This window comes from Taudactylus pleione, unplaced genomic scaffold (assembly GCF_031769625.1).
Source record: "Taudactylus pleione unplaced genomic scaffold, aTauple2 ptg000005l, whole genome shotgun sequence".
Taxonomy (NCBI): Eukaryota; Metazoa; Chordata; class Amphibia; order Anura; family Myobatrachidae; genus Taudactylus; species Taudactylus pleione.
In genome coordinates, this window is record NW_028284408.1 from 13,341,878 (window position 1) to 13,358,320 (window position 16,443).

At 42.7% G+C, this 16,443-nt stretch overlaps 1 protein-coding gene across 4 annotated transcripts in view; it reads left to right on the plus strand.

Moving 5' to 3' along the window:
* Positions 1-16,443, plus strand: part of DGKH (diacylglycerol kinase eta) — a 356,461-nt gene that overhangs the window by 200,924 nt on the left and 139,094 nt on the right. For all 4 annotated transcript variants that reach the window (XM_088482783.1, XM_088482872.1, XM_088482720.1 and 1 more), the window contains one exon: positions 136-216. In XM_088482783.1, coding sequence (XP_088338909.1) covers positions 136-216 — 81 coding nt within the window. The remainder of the gene's footprint in view (positions 1-135; positions 217-16,443) is intronic.

A 16,443-nucleotide genomic window follows, 5' to 3' on the forward strand; every position in this document is an offset into this window, starting at 1 on the left:
TGATTTGGGGATGCCTACTTAGCAGAAGTGTGCCAATTGACTGATATTGCAGCATGTGTTGGCAGGATAAGGATTGTAATGAAACCATAGATCACATGATAAACCTAACATGATGCTTTTCTTGTCTCTCCTTAGTCTCTGATATTTGACGAGGTTGACCTGTCCGATGCCAGCGTAGCAGAGTCGAGTACAAAAAATGTCAACAACAGCTTCACGGTAAGACGCAGCTATGAAATATATGGAGATCAACTTCAGACCTCCACCCTCATTTAATTAGCAAGCAGCAGATGACTTGGTTCTAATAGCCACTGCAAGGCTACATAATAATACTGTATTTAGGGCTCAATCCTATTAACTAGCCCTTCCCCCCACCGCACTATCTCACCCCAGATTTGTGGATTTTTGAATGGCTGCGAGCAAAAATCTATGATTTGTCGGTACTATAAGTGCGGCTTATAGCTGCACTTACTCGCACCCGTGAGTAAATCATTGGTAATTGGATTGAATCTGGGATGAGAGAGGACCGCAAGGGGTTGGGGCAAGTACAAGTGCCGTTGCAATGGCAACTCCCCTACCACACATGTAGGGGCGAGTTAATTGAATTGAGCCCTTAATGTTTGGTTAACGATTTCATGGAGTGTAAAGAATATAAATGAACACAAGATATACAGAGTGTGTAAGAGAGAGAAACATACTGGTTACTTGCAATTCATGGCTGCCAAATGCATAACTGGACCTGACAAATAATGTAACCTTAGCAGGTGTACTAAATGCTGACATTGTGTATTGTACATTATATAGGGTATATTGCTGCATGTGCTATACATTTCTAAGGACCTTAGAGGTCACCACAATTTTTCTGTGCTACATAAAGATTGGGTAGAATATTTTTTCATGGAACTCCATTGTTTCTTTTAATGTTTTTTTTATTCTACAGATAACTAGTACATAATGCTGTATCCCACATTCTGAAATTGTGTTTGTAAAATAAACTAATTTCACAAGGAAATTGGTTATCGAGGCGTTTGAGAAATAATCTTATTTGAATAAATGTGATGATGAAGAATAAGAGAAAGGGAAGTGGTGTGGTGGAGGGAGAAGTAGGAAGAAGTGTTGAAAATGTATTGTAACTAGTCTTTGGGAATCTCTCTTTTTACAAAAAAATTTTTGTAGTTGTTTTATTCTATCCAAGTGTAGATAACATGATAACACACTTTCCCACTAATGTTAAAGGAATCCTTTTTAGATCTATTTTTAAAGCAGTTGTTCTTATTGGTAATTCTATTTGATATGTCTTAAGGGGCCTATCCATTAGCAGATGTACGTATTTCTGAGCGATGAAAGACAAAAGATATCCCTTGAAAATTCCGGTGGCTGTGCTGAACGATACCTGTCATGTACATGACAGATTTTGGCAAACGATGAACGATATCGCATGACATCATTCAGGGAGTGGATTTTTTTCTCTGCATCGCTCTGTAGATGCTGCTAAACTCTGGTTTACCGCATATAAACTGCACGATATTGCTAATATCGTATAGCTATATGCGATAATTGACCAACATGTTGGAGAAATGATAGATGCGATTTATCGGCCGCCGGAGTGTGGATCTGTCATCGTTCAGGGCGTATCCATTAGCAGATATAATGAACGATTGAACGATATATCGTTTTATCTGCTAATGGATAGGCCCCTTTATTGTAATAATTGTCTCGTTTCTTTAAGAACAAAGGGCCTGATTCAGAGCCGCTCGTAAGCGGCCAGCTCGCTCGCTCCGAGCGATGTTCGCACATCTTCGAATGCGTATGGGTCGTAATGCGCATGCGCCAACCAGTCATTGCGGTCGGAAATCGTGCGCTCGCAAAACAGCGAGGGCCTGCTAATTTCAGTAACAGAATGAGGCGTTTGTGGGTGGTAACAGGGGAAGGTGCTTGAAAACGGGGAGTGGAGATCCGAACGCAGGCGTGCCAAACGGTCAAAACGGCTTTTAATGGGAGTGCATAATTAACAAAGCAGCGTCATCGACCACGTCACCTGGTTGTCTTTTAGCCTGAACTGCTCGCAGTGATTGTGGGAAGTAAAACCTACCACAAGCACTGCGAGCAGTTCAGACGCCTTTCGATGTACTCTATTAATCTAATAAATAGCGGAGATGACGTATGATGCGAACGGCCAGGGGGTGTCTTTACAAAATAGCGAGCACATGTTTCGTTCGTTCGCTCGCTCAGACATAGAGGCGTCAACAGACCGCAAAGAGCGAGCGCTCAATTTAAATAGCCGGCCCCTTTTTCTGAACAACTGTTTGCAAGTGGCGTCCGGCTCTGAATCAGGCCCAAAGTACACTGTTTATGGTGGAGGTTGGTGGGATGAAGTGAGCCTATAATGGCCACTGTAGTGGAAGCTGTCATTGTCTCTGGGCCTAATTCAGACCCGCTCGGAAGCGGGTCGATGGTGCCCTAATGCGCATGCGCACGACGGAGGTAGCTCCGTCGTGCGCATGCGCGAGACCCGCATAGCGACAGCCAAGCTGTCGCTCCGGGTCTCGCACCAAAGGGGGCGTGCTGTCGATGGTGACTGACAACACGCCCCCTTTGGTGGGCGTGCTGGAGGCGTGGCTGCCAGACGGAGGCGTTCCCATGGGAACGCCTACCGTCTGGGTCCGGCCCCACTGACTTCACTAGTGATGTCAGTGGGAGTGATTTTGGCTCTGATAGAGCCAAAATCACTCCAGGGCTTGCGGCAACGAGACCCTACCGCAGGGTCTCGTCGCAAGCCCGATGGTCGTGATGGTCTTGACCATCGCGACCATCATCATGGACTCTCGCATAAGCTGTGGGTGGTAACCCACAGCTATGCGAGCGTCCAAGAGGTCTCTCTCTCTCTCTCTCTCTCTCTCTCTCTCTCTCTCTCTCTCTCTCATGGTAATGGTACGCCCTATAATGGTCAGTGTTGTGAAAGCTATTCTTGTCCCCCTGGCATGGGTGTGGTATGCCCTATAATGGACAGTGTAGTGAACGTTATCCTCGTCACACTGACATCACTGCAGTGTTTACCAACGCCACTTAAGCATGGTCAGGCATTTTCTGAAGCTACATGCTTTCTTGTGGGTGGCCTGCAGAGCAGCAGTGTTTTTGTAGAGCCTGTACATGCAGCAGTATAGGTGGAGAGGCTCAAGAAGTTTGGCACCAGAATATTCTTTTGGCAGGTGCCTGATGTAGAATTGGAAGTAAATTGGGCATGTGTTGCCTGTATCTTGTGATGCAACCGCCTTTGCGCATGCGACTATTTTGCTACTAGTCATTATCATCATCCGTGAGCAATTTAGCACCTCCCCCATACTAGGTGCAAAAGACATTCCTCCAATCAGGCATGTTTTCTCTTATGTCCAATTCTGCATAGTCCTCAGTTCTGCCTTCATATGCCCTCACTTAAATTTGTCTCTGCAAGTAAGTCCCGTTAAACCCCATTCCATCTCTTCAGATGTACAGATGTGTCTACATACATCTAGCTTCCTTGCGCATTAAACAGCCCTTCTAGTCGCATCATGCTATGGAGTGAGTCGGTAGCACTAAGCATTTTTTTTATGCGACTTTTCCCCTTAAAGTATGTCCTATTCGCAAAGCGATGCGAATAGGACACACAAGCAGCTTAAGCTGATTGAATTGAAATACATGCCTGTATTCTGTGTGCGACTACAGGCTCTGCAAAAAACACTGCTGCTCTGCAGATTCCCCACAAGAAAGCTTTTCTGTCCTATTTGCATCGCTTTGCGAGTAACATGCATTTGAAGGTAAAAAGTTGCAGAAAAGATGCTCTGCACTATAGAGTTTCATGGCGCTCACACATTCTGTGTAACGCTACTTCAGTGGTTGCAAAATAGGCGCTATGGCATGTTGTTACGCGCTACAGGCATTTGGGGACCCAGTTTTTAAAACAGCGGGTCCTGCAGGACAAGCGATGTTCGCAGCAGCCAATCACCGCCGGCAGCGTCTCCCCAACCAATCGCTGTCGGCAGCGATTGGTTCGGTAGACGCTAACGGCAGTGATTGTTGCTGCGGACATAGAACACAAACACTGCAAGACCTGCAGACCCACTCTCTTAACCAATCACTGCCGACAGCATCTCAACCAACCACCGCAGGCAGCGTCTCTTCCAATTGCCACCAGAGACCATCTCCTTCCCTCCCTGCCCGCTAGCTTCCTTCGGCGCCGGCAGATCCTCCTTGGCTGCAGCAGCACTGTGGTGGGGCCTGGCCGCTCTATCTGCCTGCGCTCCATCACTGACGCCTGCATCCCAGCTCCCTGCATGCAGGAGGCCAGGGTAGTGGACAGTGCGTGGGACAGGAAGGAGCTGCGGGCTCCCACCAGGAGGAAGGAGGTAACCACTGCCCCAACCGCTCTTACCCCTTTGCCTACCCCCAGTACTGCTTCAGCTGCTATCCTGACCCCTTCCTACCCACAGAACTGCCCCCAGTATTTCCTGCCCTTGACCCCTTCTTGCCCCCCAGCACTGCCCAAGTTGCTATCTAGCCCCTCCGTAACCCCAGTAGTACTTGTTCCTAGCCTCTTCCTTGCCACTCAGTACTGGTCCAGCTGCTATCTACCCTTGCCCCCTCCCTCCCCCCAGCACTGCCTGTCCCTAATAACCACCTTGCCTCGGTACTGCCCCAACTGCAATATAACTTTTGCTCCCTCCCTATCCCCAGCACTGCCTGCCCCTAACTCCCTACTTGCCCCCCAACACTGTTATAACTGCTGTCTTCACTTAGCCCTCCATACCTGTGGCATTGCCTGCCCTTACTCCCCACTACCCACAGCTCTACCCCAACTTCTCCCTGCCTATACCCCCAGCTCTACCCCAAGTGCTGCTTGCCCTCAACTACTATCTGCATCCAACGCTGTCCCAACTGCTGCCTGGGACCCAGAAACTGTGAATTAGGCCCTAGTTTTTTAAAGTGAGTGGTCCCTGGGACCCACAATTTTTGTCGATCACTACGCCTTGTAGCGCACAGAGCATAGCTGTATGTGGACATCTGTAAGTGTAGATGCAATAGAAATGTGCACAACGCTACATTACCTGGAGTGCTCCCATTCCTGGAGCATGTGGTGTGCGATGTTCATTCAACTCTCCCTGTTTTCAGTGCTTTCTGAATACCTGGAAACTGATGAAGAAGAAGAATTTTTTATTTCATGCAAGAAGTTGTTAAAGAGGAAATTCACATTAATGTTATAGTACCATAGTGTATCTTCTATTTACAGTGTTCCATAATTTTCACTTCTTTTGGGATCCTGTCTATAGATCAACAGTAAAAAGGTGTCAATGGCTAGATAGACACCTGATGTTAGACTGTCAATAGGGAGAAAAGGTCGACACACTAACGGTCGACATGTAAGAAGGTCAACAAGTGCAAATGGGAAACATGGTCAAAAGGTCGACGCAGGAGTGGTCAACACTTTTTTTTTTTTTCCTTAGGGTTAAGCACTTACCGGTGGCTTAGGGTTAGGCACTAGAAGGGACGGTTAGGGTTAGGGTGAAGATTAGGTTTTTGAAAAACAAAAAACATGTGTCAACCAATTTCATGTCGACCTATTGACTGTCTGACATTGTCTAGATAGACACCAGATGTTAACCTTTTTCCGGTCTATCTTTCAATCCACACCCCTTCTTTTCGTGACCATGTTTTCCTCTTTGGAATTGCAGCACCACACTAACCAGTAACGTAGCACACAGATACTAGGTTTTCTCCCTTTTATACAGACTGTTGTCTTTGGTGACTTCAGTTTGTTTTCCGATAACAGATGGACTTGTAAACTCCCTCCCTGCCAGTGCAGTGGTGTAAATGGCAGAGAAGTGCATATGCTGCTACATGATGGCAGATTAGATATTTTGGGCTCTGAGCAGATTGGGTAAGAAGCTGGAGTCTCAGGATATCATTTGGAATTATTTTAGAGATGTATAATATTTGTTAGAGAAGTAAACAAATGCTTACGGGAACGCCTTCAACTAACGGCAATGGATACAGAAAGGCTGCACAAATAGGTTATTTTTAGGTTTGCTTGCAATCTATGAGTTCACTGCAGTCTGTATAGCTGGAGGGAACATACTGACCATCCACTGAGCTTAATGCACATTGTGAAGTGGAGAATTACTGTTATCTATAATTAGACAGTTTTTAAATTTGACCAATAGAATTTAAACAAAAGAATAATCTTCTGTTACATAGTCGTATACAGTTTGTAACACTTTAAAGTGGAATTATACAAAACCAACCCCCAAAAAATTCTTTAGAAGAAAACCTCATGAAAGATTTCATTGTACCTATGCCGGCAATATTTATGTTTTGTTTTATCATACGAAAATTGCTAACCAACACATCTGCAATAAAACTACAGCAGTCAATGATCCTCTAACTTTTATATATCTAGTGCAGAATAGACAGTGACGGAAAAACCTGTTGTTGGTTGCTGTGGTTTTAGTAGAAATTTGCACTTTTGATAAATAGTCCTCCATAAGACAATACTGTGATATTAGAAACTCTCTACTCTTTCTGTTTATCTAAAAAGCTACAAGTCGATAATATGGGGTATTCTCTGTTACTTTACAACTGTATTTAAAACTGTTTGGGGATGCACTTAAAAATAGATTGAGCTGTCTGATGGACCATTTGATGACCACTGCTGCCCATTCACATTTGAATGCAGTGATCTTTGACCACGATAATTGCAGGACAGCATGTGACAGAACCATTGTCATAGTCTGGGTAAGTGGGATTATAGAATGAGACGGACAATCCAGACATCTAAAGATTTCCTGCACGTATCTACAATAGGCTGTTGCCAGTGATAGTGGAGTGCAAGATCTTGCACTTATTTCATAGATAAATGTACCTGCTGGGAGCTGATCGGTCTATAAAAAGCTGTAAAGTTACAAATCTCACAATTAACAGGAACTGCTAATTTGTGGTGTAAATGGTCTTTGTCTAATCTTTTCTTTTACAGTAATAAAAGGACAGCATAGTATTTGTATCAGCACTTATTTATATCTAGATCATTCTCCAAATCCTCATTTGGAGCCAAATAATTTTTTATACTCCTAAACACTTTACTCTCCAAATACGATATTCTTACATCGCAACAGGTTGCACACAGCCCTTAAAAACATTTAAATAAATTAAACCTTAAATTTGACAGTATGATGTTATACAGTACTTTGTGCTGTTTATATTTCAATGCCAGCTCCAAATAAAACTGCTTGTAGTAGCTAGAGCCCTATTTGGACTGATATCTCTTGGAGCTATAAAAATGGTTGTGACTGCACTTCATTTTATTATTATTATCACCGCTGCTATTGCCTATCATATTTTCCAGAAAAAAACTTTACAGCAGTGGAATTGATGTTACTGAGCAGCGGTTGTATATAGAAGTGTCTCTTATACTGTATATAACGCTGGCTTGTACTTGTAGGGGTAACACACCTTTCCCACTTGTCTGTCTACTGTATGAGCTTTATCCCTGTTTTTCATTTGAACACTTTGAGGACTTGTAACAATACCAAACAACTTTACATTTCTAAGAGCTAGTGCTAAGCTGAATTGTGGAGTAATGTTTTCTGGATAAATACTTTTGGTTGGAGTGCGTTAGGGAAACAGGTTTAGATTAAGGATGTGCGCTGACCCCCGTGTTTTTGTTTTGGATCTGTATCTCCTTGTGTTTTGAATCTGGATTTGGTTTTGTCAAAACCGCCCCTTGTGTGTTTTGATTTTGGATCTGTATTTTTTCTAAAAAAAAAAAAAAAAAGTCATAACCACTAAAATCACATAATTTGGGCCTTTTTTTGTTCCTACAGTATTATTAACCTCAACATTTATTTCCAGTCAATTTTGACCACTTCACAGCTCACAATGTTGATTTTTTTTTCATCTAGTTTAGGGCCAAAAGGTTGGATCCAGCTAGCTGGCTATCTTAAGCTACCTGGAACTCCCAGCATCTGTGATGTTTGCTGGGCCTACTGGAAGTTTTGTATACAACAGGTGGCGTGCTTCAGGTTACCTCAGCCTGCTTTACGCACTGTATCTACCATATAAATATGTGTGTGTATGTATGTGACCAGTATACACAACTAATTTTTGTATTAAACGTATTTGCACTTTATTGCACACATCGTGGCAGGAAGATGCTCTGAGCTGCAGCTCATATTTGCCCATCTCATCAACTTGGTGGTTCAGATTTTTTTTGTTTTTTAAATTAAAGTTGCATACAGGAGATGCTGTCCGTGGCCATTACAATTTCTGGACATTCATAAACCATAAAATTAAAAATGTCAGGCAGCAATGCCCCAAATAGCACATAATGCAACAAAAAGAGGTGCAAGATGGAATTATCCTTGGGCCCTCCCACCAATCCTTATGTTGTATATATATAAAACAGGATATCCACAGTTTAACAAACCAATCACTTCAGTGACAGGGACTGCCACTTGTGGCTGAAATTAATGGCTTGTTTGGCCCCCACAAAACAAGCTGCGTAGTAGTCATTGGTGGCAATGATCCCATACGCAAACTGGCTTTACAACATAGGTAAGATCAGATGTCGTCGTCATCATCATCCCCATCAGTGTGAACATCCTCTTCTTCACACAATATTAATTCGTCCTCGCTGGAATCCACCATTACAGGCGCCCATGTATTTTTTTTTTACTTAATTGCTGGTAAAGATCTTCCACGTGGAATTTGTAATTCATTTTGAGAAACATCATCTTTTCCACATTTTGGGGAAGTAACCTCTTATGCCGATTACTGACAAGGTTCCCGGCTGCGCTGAAAACTCTTTCAGAGTACACACTGGAGGGTGGGCAACTTAAGTAAAGCAAAGCCAGTTTGTGTAAGGGACTCCAAATTTCCTCTTTCCTGCCAATAGTGAAATGGACTGTCTGGCATGCCTATTAGGATGCTATCCCTAAAATCATCCACCATTCTCTGAATGGTGACTGTATCAGGCAGTGTCACGGTAGACATGTCACTAATTGTAGGAAGTTCTTTCAGACCCAACCAGATGTCATTAGGTTTTGCTGATCTGCATCACCAGCAGTGGGTCTCTTAGAAAAATTTAGTTTTCCCCTGGCAGCAGCAGAAACTGAAGGAGGAGATGCTGCCGTGTCACGTGCCGCTTGAGCTGACAATTTTTTCACCAACAGCTCTTTGCATCTCTTTAGATATGTCCATCGGAAAGAAAGACACAAAGTATGACTTAAACCTAAGATCAAGTATAGTCGCCAAAATATAGTGATCTGATTTCAAGAGGTTGACGACCCCTGGATCCTGGCGTAGTGAATGAAGGGCTTGATCTATAAGTCCGACATACTTAGTGGAATCACTCCGTTCCAGCTCCTCCTTCAGTTTCTCCAGATGCTTTTGCAAAAGTCTGATTAGGGGAATGATCTGACTCAAGCTGGCAGTGTCTGAACTAACTTCACTTGTGGCAAGTTCAAAGGGTTTGAGAACCTTGCACAACATGGAAATTATTCTCCACTGTGCTTGACTAAGGTGCATTCCCGCTCCTTTCCCTATGTCATAGGCCCATTGTGTAGCCTTGGATGGCCTTTTGTTGCTCTTCCATCCGCTGAAGCATATAGATGGTAGAATTCCACCTAGTTACTACCTCTTGCTTCAGCTGATGGCAGGGCCAATTCAACAGTACTTGCTGGTGCTGCAATCTTTGACACGCAGTTGCTGAATGTCGAAAATGTCCCGAATCTTTCGGGCCACCGAGAGCATCTCCTGCACGCCCCTGTCATTTAAAAAAAATATCTTGCACCACCAAATTAATTGTGTGAGAAAAACATGGGATGTGTTCGAATTCGCCCAGATGTAATGCTCGCACAATATTGGTGGACTTGTCAGAAATAACAAATCCCGAAGACAGTTTGTCGGGTAAGCCATTTTGCGATGATTTCACTGAGTTTTTCTAAGAGGTTCTCAACAGTATGCCTCTTAGTGAAACCAGTGATACACAGAGTATAACATGCCTCTGAATGAGCTGGCATTTGTTAGATGCTGCTGTTTGCACTTTTGGAGGCAATACACCTACCCAGTGGGCTGTCAGTCATGGAATCTTTAGTTTGCCCTGTCCTACTTGTGCACATATCTGTGGTTAAGTGGATGGTATTTTGGAGGACACTAATAATTATTATTATTTTTTTTTTTAATGTTCTTGTGCAGACTGGGAATTGCTGTTCTAGTGAAGTGGAATTTAGAAGGGACATGGCAGCGGGGACACAGGACCTCAATTAACTGTCTAAAACCCACTGTATTAATGGCGGATACTGGACGCACATCAAATACCAACATAGCTGTTATGGCGTCAGTAATCCGCTGTATAACCAGGTGACTGCTGTCATACTTGTTCCCCATTGGCAAAGGATTGTTTGACAGTCAATTGTTTTGTTAAACTACTAAAAGTAGTCTTCTTCCTGGTCCCCTTCTGGGATGAAGATTCACTCACAGCAGCAGCATCATGGATAGGAGAGGAGTCAATCATTCTTATGAAAATTGGATGCTGGATTACTTCCGATCACGATTGAGGATGATGATGCAGGTGTTGGTGGTGGAGATTGCAGGCGCTTGTATCTGACGGAGAGAAGGGAGCAGCTAGGTGACATTGGACTGATATGTTTTTAGCCAACGTTTCTGAATTTGAAAAACACTTTTTTGAATTTGATGAATGCGCTGCAAGTAATGTAACAGGGAGGTTGTTCCTAGAGGGTTAAGGTCCTTACCTCTACTCCCTTTTGCTTGGCAAAGGTTACAGATGGCTTGACAACTGTTGTGCGAATTTGGGTGGAAATAATTCCACACATGAGAAGTGGATTTTTTCGTCTTTTGCCCCAGCATGACGACAATGGGCTTGTTCATACCATGGGCAACAACTGTTGCCTGATTTACACAAACAACATCCTCGGCATCAACATACTCATCATCATCCTCATCAGCGCCAACTACAGAAATATCCTCCTCATCCTCCTGGTGCAATTCCACAGAAGCATCCTCGATTTCTACGTTAGCATGTTGACTTGTGCTTCTTATCCCCACATTTGCAGAGGGCACACAAATGGTGGAAGGAGGATCCTCTTCAAATACAGTATTAGAAAGGTCAGGCTCATACATGACAACCGTGGACACACTTGGACTCTCCTCGTGGATCTGTGACTTTTCTGAGCACACAGTTGGTTCATGTGCCTTTAGCGATTTAAATTTTTTTTGACACTTCTAAAAGGAGAAGGGCTTACATCATCCTAAGATGCAGAACCACCAGTCATAAATAAAGGCCAAGGCCTTATCCTTTCTTTCCCACCTCGTGTAGTAAATAGCATATTGGCAATTTTTTGTTTCTCTGCAGCTAACATAGCTCTTAAATTTTTTTATCTTTAACACTGTATAACATTGCTTGTTTGATTTTGACTTAAGCACTTGGGCATCGGCCTTCGTTTATGACGTTGACGGCCTTGCATCGTTATCATTACTGCTGGCAGCAGCTGTAAGACTGGTATGTGGTTCTTGCTCTCCTCCTCATTTGATCGTCTTCCATATCAATAAACTTACACTGCGGTCTGACCGGCAGTCACCTAACAATATTTTTTTTTACACTGGGAAAGAGCACCCCTGAATGAGGCAGCAGCCCCTTGATGACCAACACAGACAGCACCCCTTTTTATGGACAGAAATACCCCTGCGAGTGCGGACAGACCACCTGCAAAGTCATAAATAAATGGACGATAAACTGCGGCAGGGTCACCGTACAATAATAGCAACAACAACTTATTTTTTTTAAAACTGGGGAAGAGCACCCCTAATTGACAGAGCACCCCTTTATGGACTGCAGCCCTAGCCTGATGGACAACACAGCAGCAGCCACAATTAATTGACAGGACAAGTGACACAGCAGCTGCAGCATCCACTGAAGGAAGCCCCCCTATACTGCAGCCTAAGCCCCTTTATGGACAACACAGCAGCAGCCTTCAGGCCAAGACCCTAACACACACTGAGTGACTGACTACGTCTGCTAGCTTCTCTCTCTACAGCTGGAGTGAAAATGGCGCAGATCGCGGGGACCTTTATATAATCCAAAGCCCTCGAGAATCCGACAGCGTTTTGCCTCGTTTTCGGATCCGAGTCACGCGGGAAAACCCGAGCCTAGCTCTGTTCTCACCTCGGATTTGGAATTTCGGGGGGGTCCGGTTCTCAGAGAACCGGACCCGCTCATCTCTAGTTTAGATGGGGTAATTTTAGATTGTGACTACTCAACATGGACATAAATATCCTCTATAGAGGGGCTAATACATCCTGGTACTATAGATTATTAGGTATTTGAAGTCACAGAGGAGTTTTGTGACTATAAACACAAGGTTTTTCTCCCATATGTCTTTATCTTTCTTTACCTGAAGTCACTTCTTCTTACACACACTATTTGCTATTACGGTTTTCTTTGGTGGCTACTGAACTATAAGCAATATATTTCTTAGACTTTAACTTTAAACTGGTTTACATACAGTGTTTGTATTAAGGGATAATTTCATCTTGTGCTGTTTATATTATAAGAAATATTAAGTCCATGGATACAGGTCATAGAGAACTCTGCCAAATGTCGCCCTTTACCAGATAGGAATGCACAGCGTTCATGAGATCAGAGTCACTGGTATAGTGACAGTGGAAGGAAATTCTCACCCTCCTTCACACTGGAGAAAATAGGCTTTGAAGCCACTGGATTGTTGGCGTGTGACAAAGAAGCAGCGTTTTTTTTTGCTATACCAGTGCTTCCCATACTTTCCTGAATCACTGCGTCCTAGACTATCAGCATTTTTTCACGGCGCCCCTAGGCCAAACCTTCAGAAAAAAAAAGTACATTGTTCTGACCTGTCATCCATAGGTTCAGTTATGTGGTGGTGGACAGGGTTGTGCTCTTGTTTGTGCACACATTTTATGATTGGAAAAACCAGTGATAGTGACTGCCAATCACATTGCCCTAAATAATTTGATTTGGTCCTTGACCATCAACCTGTGGCACAGCTGCAAGTGCCCCGCGGCTCCCCAGTTTTATAAAGCTTTATTCGAGTGTTGTGACCCCATCCAAATGGATGATTCTACAATCATTCCATGATGAATGGAGTTGTACTTTTATTTATAATGCTGTATGAAGTAGTCTTTTTATTAAATAAGAGTTCACTGGGAAGGAGGAGGAGTAACTATTGAAATATGTGTTACGATTAATTAAAGATCATATGTTTTGCTTCCAGTGGCTGATCCAATTGCTGAATCAAACGCGAGCTATTGCTGGCTTTGCAGGATGCGTCTGTCTGCTGATTTCAGATTGCAGCCTAAAGGGGTTTGAGCAGAAATCAAGCTACTGCAATTGTGCTTGTGATTCTAATTGAATCTCCCATAAAGTCACAAGCTTTATGGTGATTCCATAATCCGGACAAGTTTTCAGAAGTTTTCTTTATTCATTTCTGATTTCATTGATTTATTCCTGTTCCTTATTAGCTATAAGAATTAAAATTGATACAGAGAAAAAGGTACGTCTTTTTTTAGATATTGAGAATCAAGAAGTGTCTGAGGTGCATTTTTTTTTTTTTCATATTAATCCAATTCATTTTTATTTTTCTTAAGACATATTTTGGATTTCCACGTGCTTCTTGCTAGGTTCACTGTACAATACTCGTGCATTGTGGAAAGCAAAAATCTGACGCATGTGCCTATTATTAATGTGATTTTGATGCTCATATGTTCATTCATGTAAAACCAGCAACCAGTTTCAACCAGCGCCTGGAGCACTGCATGAAATATCCATTTTCTTTTCATTATGATCTTCCTAGAGAACATTTCCTGCACCTGTATCTAGACTGCACCTTTGGCCTGCTTTTGTGCTCAGTATCCAGTTAGTTATATTGGTATGAGGTGGGTACTGCTGCCTTTACTAAGCTCTTATTGTGTTTGAGAGTTATTATTTGTACCACATGCACTTTATTGCTTTGTAAAGTAGCAGGTTTGTGCTTATATTTATAAGCCCAGTCCCTGGAATTTAAGCCACAGGGTATTAATGTGCTTAAGGCAGCTATTTGGTCCTGCAGCATATGTAAATCATTGTTGCAGCCCATATTTAAAAATAATAATGTTAATGGTCTGTTTAATGACTGGATCTTGCCCTTCCACAAATAGAATACTTAGGGTTGATTATTTTGCATGTTGATTAATGAAAGTGGATGAACATGTCATTATGTTCTCTGCAGTGAGCCTGGAAACAGTTACTGTACTATCATGTCAACAGAAAGTGCAGTAATCAATGGTTCACACAACCTTTTGTTCAGTCTCTTATTTTGTATCCGTTCTCAATTAATTGGTTTCTCTTACAGGTTATGAATGTGATGATCTTGTCCTACATCTATATGATATTTTCACTAGAGAACCATTGTGTTGTGTGGCTGTTTCAGTGACTGGATAAAACAACCTTTTTTATATGCAGATATTTTTTTTTATGAAGATCAAACAAGATTATAATCCAATGTAGTAATATACATAGATAATATCCACAGTGCTATCAGAGGGTTGTGTATGGGATGCCAGCCTGAACCTAACCTCCCCCTTAGTGTCTAATCCTCCCCCTAGTGCCTAAACTTAACCCCAACCCTACCCCCACCCTGCTACTTACCTTCGGTATCCCAGCGGTCGGGATGCCAGCGTCTGTATTGTGACAGGCGTTGGGATTCCTGTGCCGGTATTATCCGCTCCGGCATCACGGCCGCCTGGATACTGACTGTATCCACTATCAGATATAGTATTAAAAATTTACAAGAGTTGTGGGTAGAGATATCCTGTATAAAGGACTTTTCTGCCCTCACTATCAGTTCACTATAATATAAATCTGTTATCATAACATTACATGTGAATGACCCACTGTTCACTCATAATAAAATGCAGTGTTTGCCACAGTTTTATATAAAAATGCTTTTGTATTTAAAAGGCAATTTTACAGGGATAGATGTAATATGATGGACGTAACAGATGGCTGTATGGGGCTATATGTAATAGGTTGTGAGGTCTGTTAAGCAGCATGATTTTGGCGGTCTTGGCATGGTGAAACTTTGAGGTTCGTAGTATGATCAGATTTCTGCGTATAAAGGGCACATCAGCAGCTGAAACTCATCACCAGCTTGTTGGGATGTACGATGATGACGTCTGTCATGGAAACATGAGCAATGCATCTATTCACCGCAATTTCTTCCCTCCCACAGGGACACAGCGGCCCGTGGGTGGGGACGGCGCCAAGCATGTTATTTTAGCAGATGCCCCCAAAAGGGCAGAGTGCATTCTGCCCTTTTGAAATCGGGCAGGGCACGGCGCCCCGCTAAAACAGCCTAGTGGGAACGCTATTCTATGCCGGGATAGATATCTAAGCATTTGTTCCGACGGTACATCAAAACAAGTATAGCGGCTATGTGGAAAAACAATCTGTACCAAGGCCATACTATTGATTATATGTACAAGTTGAATAAATGTATGCAATGAGAGTTCTTGCTACCTTATTTATTGAACCACTCGTATATATGATCTCATCTCCCTTCACATTCCTGGCCACTTGGCTCCACAAATGAATGCCGTATTCCGTCCAACTTTTTACTACTTCACACGCCAAGATTTTGCCCATGCTGCTCCACACCACTGGAACTCTCTCCCACCTCACTACAAAGCTGGTCCATGCTACTTGCCCACGATCTCTCCCCTCTGTGCTCTTCCTGACCTCATTTATACCATCATCTCCTGACCACTGCATCATGCCGACTGAAATACAAGTATATTCAGATTTGCACTTAAAAATCCTCTTTATGTTAATGAAGAGCACCCTGTGTCAATCAGTGTACACCTGTTGAACAGAATGACTTTTTCTAATGGAAAAAAAACGATTAATTTTATACAGATTTATTGCTGTAGTTATATTTCGTCTTGATTTATTTATACTGCTGTTCTAGATTAGGCTGTTACCTTTATAGTGAGATCATATATGTGATTTATTTGATATCTCCTGACCACTGCCTACAACGACACCAAACCTTTGGGTTCAGCTTGCGCACCTTATTTGGTGGTTGTGACTGCTGCTGCAGCAATGTGTATAAACCTTGTAGTCCATATTCTGTAATATTTTATACTGTTTTTTTTTTTTTTCCTTTTATGTACTTTGTAAGGTGCTGCGGACACTTTGTGGTACCATATAAGTAAAGGGTATTAATAAAATGCAAGAGGGAGAGGCCTTTTTTTCCAGTATTTAGGCCTATATAACTAGGCAAAGCATTTTCCCTGTGATTCTGTGGGGAAAAACACAGAATAAACCAACCTAAGAATGAAAGCAGCCGATGTATATTCCTTATTGAAGGGAGCTGCAAAGACATGTGGTGT